We start from the raw sequence: 15,434 nt of genomic DNA on the forward strand, positions 1-15,434 counted from the left end.
ACAAAAGTACAGTGGCTTAATTTTCACAACATGGGAGGAAAAAAAGACTCTTAGAATTGTTTTTGAAAACTATTTTATAAGGGTTGTTATCATGCAATAAAACAAAGAGGATGTCACGATGAATACAAGTTACACGCAAATTTGTGGATATTTGATAGTTTCCGAGATTTACACTTCTAATAATTGCTCCGAAAATGTATTCCTAACCTTCACGTATCCGACCCCCGACAACTCATTTTCAAAAAGCCAAGGGCTGAAAGTCTCTCTAATAAAGACAAATCAATCAATCAATCATTTTCAAAATGCATGAATTTCGTCAGTTTTCATCCAAATTTTTTCAAGTCGCCCTCAATCGATCATAAATTGGTGCTAGTTTATTACACTCAAGTGGCCATGTAATATACGGAACCATTCCGGAGATATTCAGGATTGTACTGGGGTCAGGAGGTGGGGGCGGGTTTGTTTTGCTAAATGGTTAAAAGTGATTATTTCGTGTGTAATTGGTCGGCGTTAAGTCAGAGGGGACCAACTAACAAAATTGACGAAAATGAGATTTTTAAGGCATTTGATTAAGAATTACATTAGCTACTTGGAACATTCACCCGATTTTCTCAATATTACAAATAACGAGAGATATAGCTCAATTTTCTTTTGATTGAACTGCGAAAATCGAAAAAAGTGTGCAGTCAGAGTGGACCAAATGCTTGATGTCAAGAGAGTTGAAAAAATATGTTTTGGTTAAAATCCAATAATCAAAAAAATGTATCATCAAAATGTAATACGTTTCCAAATCGTATGACTCCCTAACGTATTTTCTGTTGATTATTGATCAAGAAAGAACGTAAAAATCCATTTTATCGTGGTAAATATCGTATTTTACAGACCATTGTGTAGAAGCATATTGTGGCAATTCACGTGCAGACAGAGTGAACCATGTGTCTCTAAGAATAATTGTTGAAATTACCTTATTCTTCGTAATCCTTTCCAACATAAAATATGTTTGTTTAGTAGCTGTTGGGCATCATATTGAAATGTACCAATACGCGTTTCATGAAGAAATTGATTTTACCGGTTATTTAAGATTTGTGTACTTGGTTCACTCTGTCTGAACGAATTTTTGAAAAACGTCAGTCTTCTGAATAAATTATTATGCAGTGTGTAACTACAATATTTCTAAAACGTACCGAACTATGAAAATACGTTCAAAAGTTGTTAGCTATTAAATGTTCAAGTTAATAATTCTTAAATAGCTCATTAATTGACTACCCTTCATGTGATATTGAAGTGTTGTACTTGGTCCACTCTGACTGAACATAATAATTGAAAATGGTAATCAACAGTGTAATAACAGAAATATCAAATTTCAAACTTTCTGCTCACATTATACATCAATGCTATTAACTGTTGTCCTACTTGTGCATTATTTTTTCATCAAATATGTACATACTTGAGCGTGAACTGTAGTTGGTTGTAGATTTTCCAAAAATCGTTCAGTCAGAGTGGACTAAGTACAATCAATTACTTAGCAATTGCTCGGTTTCAAGCTTTTATTTACGTTTTTTTCGCGATCAATACAGAGCGATGCTTTGATGGATAGTTATTAAGATTTATGGCAAAATTTCAAGAACATTTGTTGAAAAACTCAAAACTTATAGAGTTGCAAACTTTAAAGTCGTTTTTCTAGAAATTAAGTAAAAGACACATGGTCCTCTCTGACTTAACGCCGACCAATTGTGTTTGAGAGGCCCCCGCGGATGCTGTTCCAAGTGTTCTGGAGCGGCCATATCAGTTGATCAAACACAATAACACACGAACACTTTTAGCCATTTTGGCAACTCCCTGACCCCAGCATAATCTGGAATATCTCCGGAATGGTTCCGGATATTACATGGCCACTTGAGTGTAATAAACTAGCACCAATTTGTGATGGATTGAGGGCGACTTTAAAAAAATCGGATGCTAATTAACCAACTGCCGGCATTTTGAAAATGAGTTGTCGGGGGTCGGGTACGTGAAGGTCAAAGCGGTGCGGGCACCGGTTTTGGCCAGTCTAAAGGAAATCATTTTTATAAAAATAACCAATAATCTAATGAAAACTACCAATGTAACAAATGAAAGGTTTCGATCTATACTTTATTAGAAAAATACAGAAATCGAGCTAATACTTGATTTTTGTATTAAAAGTGGCACTGGTCAAAATAGAAGCATTGCCGCAGTTTTGGCCATATTCTCAGCTTTGGTTTCTATTTTGGCCAATCACGTGTATTTCTTATGGGAGAGGCCAAATTAGAAGCACCCTGGCCAAAATAGATATATGGGAGCTGATTTTTTAAGAAAACATATTTTTTTCTTCTAGTTGTTAATCAAAATGTATGGTTTTCACAGCTGTTATCATCATATTGTATTAGAATCTACTAGTAAAAAATAAATTTATGCCGATATAGATAGTAACAGGCTGAATACCAAACTATGGCCAAAACTGAAGCTTCTACCCTATGGCGAATAAATTGGTACTATAGGCATAAGGTGATTTTCATAAGAATTAGGTGAGCCGCCCCAAAGAACGAAGGCGCGGCGGAAAGTTTCTGACGATGACCGAAAAAATTAAAGTAGGTTGAAACGTAAACTAAAATTACGAGTCTAATTAAGATATCACCGAGAAACACCAATCCAAAACGAACATGATTTTCATAAGCGTAACTAGGTCATAGGTCTAGGGCCATGTCGATATGGGTTTTTCATACTATAAAGATACTGTTATCATCCGAATCTTGTACTTTTTTTCCGGGATGAATTTTACTGGAGGGGGCCAGGCCCCCCTGACCACCCCCTATTTACGCCAATGGTGATTTTTGGAAGCATTGTCATAAACGAGAGATGGTAAAAAAAAAAACAAAAAAGTTTGTTGTCTTCAAAACTGACAATAAAAAAACGCCATATTGTGATTTTATTACTTTTTATTTTACTTTTGTCCAAAGCAGTTTTCATAATAGAATGTGTAGTTTCAATAGCATGGTTGTTTTCTTTTGTTCTGTGTTGCTTAACCTCCAGTTTTATCCACCTTGTATATATACTATCCGTTTGTTTGTTTTTTTTTATCTTTTTTGTTGTTTTTTTTTGTTTTCTTGTGTTTAATCGTAGTGTACCTTTTCTTTATGTTCAATAAATAATGGTATAATAGGGTTGCTGCTTTTCCCGTTTGTTTGCTTACCATAATGCTGTTCGTTCGTCTTTAACATACTTACTGTCGTCTCTCGGGGCGATTGTCGAAATCACCCTGCGCTTTCTTTGTCATGGGCTTTTTGCTGTTTAGTCATTTTAAATTCTGTTGCAGTAGTAGCAGTCGTTCTCTGTTCTAGCAGCTCGCTTCGAAATTGTAAGGATAATACACAATGCATCATTTTTGTTTTTGTTTTGCAAATATAGATTTTTGTATTGATGTTTGCTATTTCACTTTAAATACTTTTGAATTGGTTTTTTTAATGTTCCATTTTTTTCTCGGAGAAAATTTAAATATGCATTTGTTTTCCATTCAATAAATACTTTTACACTTTTGTTTGCTTGTTTTGTATCGGTATTCGCTGCAGGGGGTTTTTCTTTTTTGACAGTAATGTTTGTTTAGCGCTGTTGTTTGTCTGCTTCTGTTTGCACAGGAGGTGTTAGAAGATTTTTGTGGGAAATAGTCGAGTCGAACCAACATGATGGAATACGTTTAACAAATATGCGACACGGAGTATTACTTCCGATCGCCAACAGAACGAACAAGAGGGGGTTGGGACTTGCATTGTTTTATGTGAAGGATTCACTATTGCTATACACCAAGAGAACGATTTATGTATGTGTTTAGTGTCTCTGTGGATATTGTTCGGTAGAATAAGATTCCTAGAAAGTCCAGTATATATTACACGAAAGTTCAATAAAATTGGAATGTGACAGTTTTTGTTGGGTTTTCATGTTAATCCAGCTTCTCCGCATCTTCCCTACAGTCCTTCCAGTATAAGAATATTCAAACTTAGGCCCTCGTTCGCCTCGTTAGCAAAGGAAAAGGAGACCATTGATCAAGTTTCTCTATTCCGCTACAATGGAGGACTCTTCCCGAATCTTTACATATGAAAAGTGACATTCAGCATCACTTCATGCAAGATTCCCAAACAAGTTCTTCGTTCCTTTTGAAAACAACGAAAGCGTGTAACGAAACAATCGGGTTTCAATACCTAAATCTATAACTTGACCCTAATAAGCATCATCTTCTTCCTATCGCCACCTTGTCCCGATCTCCGATGTAGTTCCGTTTCCGTATTTTAACACTATAATCTTTGGTATATTTGCATCTTGCCCTAATAATTACTCTTTCTGTATTGTGTGTCTGCTTTCGATCAACGCGAAGAGAAATCATAATCTACTAAAAAAAAGCTTAAACCGAAACGTTGGTAACAAACATCGATCACTATACCCTACTGAATGCTTTTACTTTGGATTTTGCTTTGATTGTCGGTAGAGTAGTGCTGGTAGTTATGCCTAAGCATGCGTGCTTTCGACAGCGTGCGAGAAGACGAAGAGGAGATAAAAACGGCGAAAAGCTCTCTCTTGCGGAGCTTTGGGGGTTTAAGTTGGTTTTAAAAGCTCAATGATTGTGTTGTCAAGAGCAATCATCTCAAAAGCTAGAAGATCAACAAGCAGAGCTCATTCTACGATTCTAACTATATACTCTCACGGAATTATTGTCCCTCGAAGTATTGCATCAGGATTTTTACAAGCATTCTATCCTGGATTTCAGTACAAAATACTAAAAATTATTCAAGTATTGGGTTAGGACAAACAAAAGTATGACAATCAGAAATTTCTCAATTGCATGTTTGCTTTATATGTCTCTTCAGAGGTTTTTGATAAAAGTTGCTCTAACCAAAGATTCGAACAGATATTCCTCTAGGTGCTCATCTGAGAGCTTTAGAGATCTGTCGAGCAAATCCACATGGAGTTTATTCAACGACTCCATCATTTCATCCCATGAAATGCTTCGATAATGAACTTTCTATTAAATTCATTAGAAATTTCGTACAGGAATTCTGACAAAATTTCCTCGGCGTTGTCTTCATACGTTTCAGCCTTGATACAGTATATTTTCTTAAGGACTTCTATATCATTCTGTAGCGGGGTGGTCCGATAGAATTCCACAAACTGTTTCTTGAAAGATTTCACCAAATACTTTTCAAGAACATCTCAATAAATCATTCAGGAGTTTCTCCACCGCTGTCACAAAGGCTCGCCCGATCATTCGACTAGATCAGGGGTTTTCAGATCGTGCACCGTGGTGCACTTGGTGCACCGCAAAGACATGACAAGTGCACCGCGACACTTTAAAAAGTCTACCAAGTTTTTCACATTCATTGTCTGTTTAATGAAAAATCATTCGGATAAATGAGAACAGGGGATCCTTGGTAAAACTATCGTAAAGTGCTACAAGGGATCGAGAAAAATAATTCCACAATTCACGTCGATGAAGTTGCCCCAATTCATGAAAGAATCTAGCAAGAACTCCCTCGGGTATTTGGGCATTCTATAAAACATCATGTTTTCCCAAGAGCTCGCCATAGATATTCACACACATCCTATAAGGGATCTGCAATGCATCTCCAGTAACTTTGCCAAAAAGATATAAGAATCTATTTATGTTTCTAAAGTTTTGCATAGGACTGGAAAAGGAGTCTGTTGCTGCTCTTCAACTCATTTCACCAATAATTCTACAAATAACTTATTTGTTATATTCTATCTACAAATAACTTATTTGTTCTATCTTTCTCCGAATTTACCAGAACGCCACGAAGGATTGAAATAAATCTTTCAACTATCTTGCAAATAATTTAGCATTGATTTTTCCAGAAATTCAATAATGGTACAGTTGACATTCAGTCGGTGACAGCGGTTTAACTGCAATGCTTTTTAACTGCAAGTCCGGTAAGTGCAACAAATTTGCAGTTATCGCATCGCTATCTGTCAAAACGGTGCGCCATGTTAGCTCAAATGAACAGTCTAAAGAATTTTACGTTCATTTAACGTGAATTGATGGGTTATTGACGCCTGTCTGACGTTGCAGTTATCGAATTTTGTTCGCTGAGTGAAACGTAAACATGTTGCAGTTATCGAACGTCTACTGTACTGACATTTATCTTGGTACTGGTCTTCTAATGGGCCTGGTATTAATTTTACCATAAGCCTGCTGAGAATCTCCCACAGCATCTCGAAGAGTTTGGTCCGGAAATTTCTAGAGATATTCTCAGCAAGTAAATATTTCAAGTCGAAAAACTGTGTTATTTTTATTATGCTCCGATAAATAAGGAAAATAAAAGATATAAGTCAATTTCATAATTGAAGTGGGAAAAGTATTTCAACGTTAAGTGTATTCACCTGGGAGTAGCTATGAAATTACAGCACTTTGCACTTTTTGTCAATAATGAATATGTGCGCTGCGAAGCTATTTAATCCCAAAAGGTGCACCGTGAGCAAAAAGGCTTGAAAACCCCTGGTCAGATTAAGATTTACGAATTGAGAAACAACACTATCAGCTCAAAGGAATTGTGAAATGGAATCGAAATAAATCTTTAAAACTAACAATAGTGAACAGAAAAGCAACAAATGCATTTTCTTGTGACAGTACCTGCAAGAGATAAAACAGCTGATTTTTATACATGGCCATTGCAAAATATCAACCGTCATATCCAAAAATTATCAATAATATCACATACTTATGAACTAGAAGCAAACCACAAGTTTGGCTATAAGAAGATTGTTGAAGTGGTGATCCCATTCCTTCCATCAATTTCAAATGTTGCTTTTAAACCCTTTCCAGGTAACCCTTGGGCAGCGGTTCTATCACGGTTTATTATTCGAAACTAACTCAAGAACTATACAATTAAAACTCTGGCAAGAATGTTCTTGAACCATTTTTTGAATTTTAAAATTTCCTATGGAGCCTATGTCGATGGTTCTTTAGCTTCAATTTTCAAACCAACTTCTTGATAAACATCTAGGATTCATCTGATTTGATGATTTCGTTTCTGTAGGTATATCACTTCGACACGTTCAGAAATTTCTGCCGAAATTTCTCTAAAGATCTCCCCCGTAACTGATCTCAACGCTCCCGCAAGAATTCCTGCAGGAATACTTATCCTGATTTATCCCAAAATTTCTTCTAAGATTTGTTCCGGAAAGCTTTGCCGGATTGTCGAAATTCTACCAGGAATTTCCCCCGGAATTATTTTCAAGACATCTTCCAAATTTTACCTGGGTCGTATGGATAAAAAGGAGCGAACTTTACTACTTGTAGTATGTAGTAAATTTCGTCAGGGTTTCGTTCTATATTTCTATAAAAATACCTTCTTGAAATGCCTGCCAGATTCCTTCAGTATGTTTTCACAGGATTTTTTCATTATTCCTTCCTGAATTCCTCTCAGGGCTTCTTTCGGATTCCCACCGACATTTTCCCAAGATTTGAACCTATCTTTTCGGGATTCTTCCTAGAGAATCTTCCAGGACTCCCGATTTCCGACCTATTTCGCCTGGATTATTTTTACGAGAATCCTGCATAATTTCTTTCCCGAAGTTTTTCCAGAGCAATTCTCGTTATTGAACTCAAAGTCCCTCGCGGGATTTCTCTGGAGTAAAAGAAATTTTCGTTGTATTTCTTCACATGAGTTTCTCTCAAGGTATTTCTCAGATATTGTCGTTGAATTTCTGTAAAAGTTTCCGTGGGGATCCCTCTAGAATGATTTTCCGCAATTTATTCCGGTGTTTCCCTTGAGGATTCTCAAATTTCAGTAGGAGTTCTTCCTGGTTTTCTCTCACAGTTTCAACAGTTGTTATTCCTGAGATATCTAATAAAGTTCCTTCAAGGATTTTTTTCGGATCTTTGTCATGAATTTTCTGCAAGAGTTTTTCTCGACACTCCTTCTCCAAATTATGTTCTTGGGTACCGAGGTTCGTTCACAATCTGCAAACTCGACTGTCGGAAACATCGTGATGATGACGCCGCTGGTATTGCTTTCAGAATCCCTCACGGGATTTCATCCCGAAGTTCCTCCTGGAAAAAATGCATTCCACTGGATTTTCAAAGAAGTCTCACATTCTTAATATTCTTTCGGAATTTCTCTTGAAGATTTTCTCAGAGTTTCCCTCTGGACTTCTCGAAGGAGATCCTTTCCGGTGTTCAAACATTTTTAGGATGGATCATGGACTTTATTCTTACATTTTTATGGAATGTCTTCCAGAGTTCCTTCTTAAAAGTGTTGTATTTCTCGATTTTTTTTTGCTGAAGTTTTTCCTCATAGTTGCTTCTAGGATTTGTGGGAGTGATCCTCCTAAAATTGTTTATAGAGATTTTGCCGCAATTACTCCCAGAGTTCTTCACAGAATCTCTACAGGAGATTGTCCTGGGATACTGGGTGTTTCTTTGAGCGTTTCTCTAATAGTTACTCCAAGAGTAACTTCTTGTCGTTGAATTTATCTGAAAGTTTCTCTCGGGATTCCTCTTGAATGGTTTTCCGCGATTCCTTCCGGTGTTACTCTTGGGACTCCTCCAGGAGCTCTTCCGAGTTTTCCTCTCGGCATATCTTCTCCAAATTATGTACTTGGGTACCGAGGTTCGTTGATAACCTGCCAACTTGAGCGCCGAAAAAAAATCATTATTCCCGGATTTCTCTTGAAGAGCTTCTTGGAGTTTGTGTCCCTGGAGTTCTTCAAGAAGATCCTTTTCGGTGTTGCTCCAATGAATGTCTCTCAAAAATATTCAGGATTACCATGGACTTTCTTCCTACATTTATTTATGGGATGTCTTCCGCTGTTCCTTTTTGAAAGTGTTGCTGGTATTTCTCACAGAGTTCTTCCCTAAATTTCAGAGGTTTTTCCCACGCCAATGACACACCTATATCAACAGTATTTAGTGGCTGTAGAGATATTGCAGGCCCAATTTCGTTCGATCAGCACATATTGGGGCCGTCATAAAAAAAAATGTTGTTTTTCCTCATAGTTGTTTCTGGGATTTCTTGCAGTGATGCTCCTGAGGTTTTTTAGTGATTTTACTGCAAGTACTCCCAGATTTCTTCATGGAATCCCTACAAGAGATTGTGTTGGGATGCTGGGTATTCCTTTTAGCATTTCTATAATAGTTGCTTACGGCGATATTTCAGAAGTTTCTCTCGGAATTCATCTTTTTCTTCTTGTCGTTGAATTTATCTGGAAGTTTCTCTCGGGATTCCTCTTGAATGAGTTTCCGCGATTCCTTTCGGCGTTACTCTCGGAATTTCTCCAAGAGTTCTTCCCGGATTTCTCCCACAATTTCAACAGATTTATGCCTGAAATTTCTACTAGAGTTCCTCCAAGGATTTCTGTAGGATTGTTTTCTCGAATTTTCTGCTCGGATTCCTCCCAGTATTTCATCCAGGGATTTCGCTCTAATATTTCCAGAGTCCCTCAGGTGATTTCTTCTGAAGTTCCTCCTATAATTTTTTCAAGCAGTTTCCGAAAGATTTCTTATACAGTTTCATACAGTTAAATTTCAACGAGAATTTCACTAGAAAAATGTCTTCAAAATTATCGCAGGATCTCTTGAAGTCTCACCTGAGATTTCTCTCGGATTTCTCTCTGGACTTGTCTCTCTCGGAAGACTCTTTCCGGTGTTGCTCCCGGGATGTCTCTCATGGCTTTTCAGGATTTGCCGTGGAATTTCTCCCAAGCATTTTTCCAGGACTTCTCCCGGAGTTCCTTTTGGGATTGGGATTTGAAGGAGGATTTGCTGATATTTCTCATGAAGCTCCTCCGCGATTTTTTAAAGATGTTCCAGACTTTTCCAAGTATTTGTATCTAGAATTTGTTTCAGTGATCCTCTTAAGATTTTTCAGAGACTTTGTCCAGATTAGTCCCAGAGTTCTTCCCGAAGTCCCTACCGGAAAATGGCCCAAAATTCTTTTTTTTTATTCTTGAATAGTTGCTTCCCTAGTTCTTGCAGAGGTTTTCCAAGAGTTTATCTCGGAATATCTCCTGGGTTAACCTCAACCAACTACTACGAATCCATGTTAAAGCGAGAAACTTAGGGAAAACCTATAGGGAATTGAAGAGGAGCTTCGAAAGAAATAACGTGAAAAACCAGGACATATCAGAAAAGAAATTTTGGGAGTAACCCCGGGAAGAATTATTGAGGAAATTCCAGAAGGAATTCTGAAAATCTGTAAGAGAAATCCCCAGAGGAAATCCAAGCGATATCCCGGAAAACTCTCCGGAAGAAATTCCTGGAAGCACTTCTGCTGACATCCCAGGATGTCCCAGGGTAATATTCCCAGGAGAGACTGGTAGAAACCAATACCGGAAAACCACTAAGAGAAATTCATGAAGAAGCTTTGGATAAGTTTCGGTAGGATCTATGCAAGGACGTGTGAACTCTGATGGAAGCATATCAGTAGAAGTTTCAGTAGAAATCCCGGTAGGTATGGGTCTACAGAGACCCCATAAAAAACTCCTGCAGAAATCTCAAAAGGAACACCGGAAGAATGGCAGGAACTCGAGGAATGAATCTTGATGGAATCTTGGAAGAAACTCCTGGGAAAATCTAAAATTATAAACTCCCGTTAACTTCCAGGAAAATATTAGGGGTTTCAGTAGAAAATCCAAGGACGAACCCCGGAAAGAATTCACAGAAAAATCTTGTATAGAATAACGGGAGATATCTTCAGAGGTATTCCAGAACAAATTCTGACATTTGCAAGCAAAGTCCCTAGCACATTTTTTAAGGAATTCCTAATTCCAAATCGGAATACCATCGTAGTTTCTGGTTTTCCGAAGTAATTTCATTGGATTCCCAACATTATGCAACCTTTGGGAATAACCACTCAAAATCTGTGTTTATTCATACGAACATGTTCCACAAGTAGTATTCACTGTCAAAATGTAAGTAAATTCAAATCCCCGGAGGAAATCGAAGAGAAATCTCAGAAATCTCTCAGAAAGATCGAAAGAAATTCCTGAAAGGACTTCTTCTGACATCCCAGGATGTCCCAGGATAATAATTCCCGGAGAAACTGTTGAAAATCCATCCCGGAGAACCACTAAGAGAAATTCCTGAAGGAGCTTTGGATAAGTTTCGGCAGGATCTCCGTAAGGTATCCAGCGAGAAACTCTGGAAGTATATCGTTAGATGTTTCAGAAGGTAATCCTGCAGACCCCATTTGCTCTAGGAGCAAATCCGGAAAATACTCTGGATGGAATCTTGGGAGAAACTCCTGGAGAAATCTTAAACTAAAAACTCCTGTAAACTTCCAGGAAAAATTACTTATGATAAATTTAGAAAAGAACTTCGAGAGAAATCATGGAAAGCATTCTGAGAAAACTCTTAAAATAGGAATTGCAGTAGAAAATTCACGGAGAGACCCCGGAAAGGGGTCTGAGAAATCTCTTGGATAGAATATCGGAAGAAATATTCAGAGGTATTTCAGAACGAATGCGGATATTTACAAGCGAGTTCCCTAACAAATTTCTGAAGGAATTCCTAATACCTAATCGGAATAGTTCCCCATGCCTACTGTACCACCATTAGCTACCAGTACCACCTTTTGGACTATCTACTCAAAACCAGTTTTTTATTCATACGAACATGTTCCACAAGCAGTATTTACTACCAAAAATGTAGTAAACTCAAATTTACTATTTTTTTAATTCATACGACCCCCGATCCCAACAATCCTTCTTGATATTTCCAGTGTTTGTTCAAAGTAGCATGTAGATATCCTCGATATTGTATAAAAGGTAAAGCACGATTTCTGGTTTTATAAAAGATACACAAGTTCTACGCCAGTTCGCATAAACGTGTCCAGTTTATCGTCAATCGTCCTCAGTTTTTCCTGCAGTACCATACCGACAATCAAAGCAAAAAGATTTCTTAAGATTTCTACTATTTACAGTGAAGCGCAATCATAGAACATAAATTTATTCAGCGTACATCACAAAGCAACAATTGAACCTTGGTTAAAACTCTAAACGTAATCCTTTACGCGATGGCTAAATTAAAAGCGAAAAGGCGATTTATCGTTGCGAAAAGCAGATAATTGAAGCTCTAAAACACTTCAAATCCAACTTCGACACCACGATCAGTTTCTTCTATTTGCAACGACAATTCGCCAATCAATATTTACAGATTCTATACACAGGAGATTCTCTTCCAGCTGATAGCTGTTTCCGTTCTTCCGAACCTTTTTTTTCGAATCGTTCAGCAACTGACTCAAACATAGCAATACGCGCAGCATATTTGCAAATTGTAGCATCGCATCGCTTTTTACAATATCCTTCCCGTCTACCTAAGCAGGCAAGTAGTCATAAACATTCGAATCGAAGCGCGTGTGTGGGTGTGATTTGATGTAGTATGTGTGCATCATTCGGCGTTTAGTATTCATGCGGTTTGTATACGTACTACTACTGTTATAGTTAGGTGGTGGTGGTATAATAGCTATTGCACCACTCGTACGATGTGACGGTTTGTTTGAACTTGAAAGAAGCGTTTGTTTGCACTAAGAAACATACTGTGTTTGCAGCAACGACAATTGCTGCACCGTGTTGCATTGCTTGCCGAGGCCGTGTGTCAAATGACAAACACGCATTTTCTTTTTAAATAAAATCCTATACAATCTCCAACATGAGGCAACTGACGTGTTCGTCTTTACCAAGCTTTTCGCTATACCTAGTTATTTACCGTTTCTCTCCCGAGTTGAGTACATACTATGGATATAAACTAAAAAAAAATCGAACGAATCGCTTTTACTGTTTGCCTTTATACACAATAGGGGAATGTTTTACATATTATCGAACAACTGGGTCGAAGAATCTTAGAATTCACAATTCTGGAACATAACCTTATACATGGTCGCCGGGCATATCGACCCAAGAATCAGCAAATATGCATATCACATTAATTGAACTACGTTTTTAGGACATACGCAGATTCATTCATGAAAATTCTATTTGTTGAGAAGCATCTTCCGGTGTTTTTACAGTCAATAAGAATAAGGGAAGGAATGTAAGTTATTCACTTACTCATCGCTATTAAAGACCAAGGACCTAATTCCCTGCATCTATGTAACTGGACCTTTGAGAAATATTTGCGACGTACAGTCACGATCATTCGATTACTGGAAGGAGAAACCTTTCGACCCATGTCGTCCGATAGTAAAACAAAATCCCCTATAAAATTCAGCCAATTCGACACAATTCGAACCAACTTTTCAACTTGCTCTGCTGTTTCGCTTGGTGAAGTAAGAATACGGATGTTCCAGTCCTCGCTTTACCTTCTTCTGTACATTCAATATTTTTCCTAGAGTCCATTAGTTATCATCGGGGGTAGAGGGAGAGAAATAGCTTTTAAATACTGGGGGTTTGCTAGTTTTTCTTTTTTGTTTCTCTTAGATCTGTGTGTTTGTGTTTGTTTGCTGATTTGAATGTGTATGCCTGTGTGTGAATGAGTTTCTTCTCATGCCTCAGTTGAGTATTGGTTTAGTCCTTAAAATTCTTGGTAATTAGCATTTTGGTTTAAGTTTTCCTTGTCTTGCTTGATCTGTTTTTTAAGAGAAAAGATATACACATATGACTATTTAAAGTTTTTCCTTCAGTTTTGTTTGTTTTATACGTTCAATATTTTTCTGCTTTTTCCTTTTTTTGATTTATTTACTTGATCTAATTATTTAACTTCTATAATTAATATCAATTTTATTGTATTATTTCCCCATTAATTTTCTGTACGCAAAAAAAAAACATAGCTATTCCGATAGACAAAAATCAACAGAAAACGAACGAAAAAAGAGTAGAAAAACGAAATTGATTAAAATCATCACCTAGTAGTAGAGATGCCAGTCGATTGCATTTTTCGCGCCATTCTATGAGTGTTTTGTGAATGTTTTCTTTCGCCTTGATCACTTCGGAGGGTCTTGAGCACCTGGGAACCTGTGGTTGTGTATAACTATTGACGAATTTCACCCGTTTTGAACTTTCAGCACATTACCGTGTTTTTTGAGTTGTATTGAAATTTGTGTAGTTTTTTTTTTGTTTTGCGGAAATTCGATTGACTTTGCTTTAGTCGCGGAATATCATGTCCGAAAGGATGTTTCTCGAGTTCCCTGAATTTGGTCAGCGTATACACTGACGCTTTAGAAGGACCGATTCAAAATTGATGTTCCCACTTCCTTTGTTTCGAAACCAAAAATCCGAATAACTATCTACAAAATTTGTTTAAAATAAAAAGTGTATAAAAATATATATTTTCTCTAAAGGTCAAAAAATACTTTAGTATTAGCAGTCAATGTTTGCTGTACACAAACATTTTCAAAAATAATGCTAAGCTTTTCCAATCTACAATTATAGTAACATAGTGAAGTCTGACTTACTATTTTTCTTTGTCTCAATTTTAGCTTACTACACCTCTGTGATGGAGTCCCGTGTTTCCGTGTGTCTTTCGTTCCCTTTTTCCTAATATGTTAGATAGCACTTATAAGTACTCTAGTAATACTTATTATTCAGGACCGCTTCCTTGAAGCAGCTTCAACGTTCGTATAGCAATTGGAAAACAAACATAAACAAGAACTCATTGAGCCTGGTGCAGAACCAAGCCAGCTCGTGAACGTAACCGTAAAGAAGCACCTTCAAGCTGCCCGTTTGTTCGCCGGTCCGCTGGCAGGCGACGTCCTTTTTCCCATTCGGATTGTATCCCAGCAAACGTCGCCCTCGCCGCCACTGTTCTCGATGGTACCCTGTGGCCTTCGCATACGACGGTGGTACTCGGGTACCATCGAGACAGAGATGATGTGATCTTATGCTACGCGATAGGTGACTCAGTAGACTAGCACGGACTCCATCGTTATTGTATCTCATTTAGCCGAACCGCCGCTGTTGGCCTGCGTAAGTTGCTGCGACATTGCCGACGACGAGGAGTCGACTGTACTGCTGCCACTACTGCTGGTGACGGTTCGTCGCGCCAGGCGGGATCTGTAAAGAGAAATGATTAAGACCATGGGTTGAAGTGATAAGCTGGATTGCAGGAACTGCCGCGCGATCACGCTACTGCTCTCAAATTTTATGCCGTTGTCTAGCATCGATTACAAGAGAGTTCGTGAGGCAATATCAGGCTGGATTCATGGGTGAACGCGCTACAACGGACCAGATGTTCGCCATTCGCCAGGTGTTGCAGAAATGCCGCGAATACAGCGTGCCCACATATCACATGTTCATCGATTTCAAATCAGCGTACGATCGAAATCAGCTATTGCAGATTATGCACAAATACGGATTCCCGGATAAACTGACACGATTGATCAAAATGACGATAGATTGAGTAATGTGCGTAGTTCGAGTATTAGGGACACTCTCGAGTCTCTTCGGATCTCTCAGAGGGTTACGGCAAGGTGATA

General features: G+C 37.9%; 1 protein-coding gene across 8 annotated transcripts in view; it reads right to left on the bottom strand.

Moving 5' to 3' along the window:
* Nucleotides 1–2,939: 2,939 nt before the first annotated feature.
* Nucleotides 2,940–15,434, bottom strand: part of LOC109418655 (kinesin-like protein unc-104) — a 57,513-nt gene continuing 45,018 nt past the window's right edge. For all 8 annotated transcript variants that reach the window (XM_062842180.1, XM_062842182.1, XM_062842179.1 and 5 more), the window contains one exon: nt 2,940–15,012. In XM_062842180.1, coding sequence (XP_062698164.1) covers nt 14,895–15,012 — 118 coding nt within the window. In that variant the 3' untranslated portion in view covers nt 2,940–14,894. The remainder of the gene's footprint in view (nt 15,013–15,434) is intronic.

Source organism: Aedes albopictus, chromosome 3 (genome assembly GCF_035046485.1).
Source record: "Aedes albopictus strain Foshan chromosome 3, AalbF5, whole genome shotgun sequence".
NCBI classification, from domain to species: domain Eukaryota; kingdom Metazoa; phylum Arthropoda; class Insecta; order Diptera; family Culicidae; genus Aedes; species Aedes albopictus.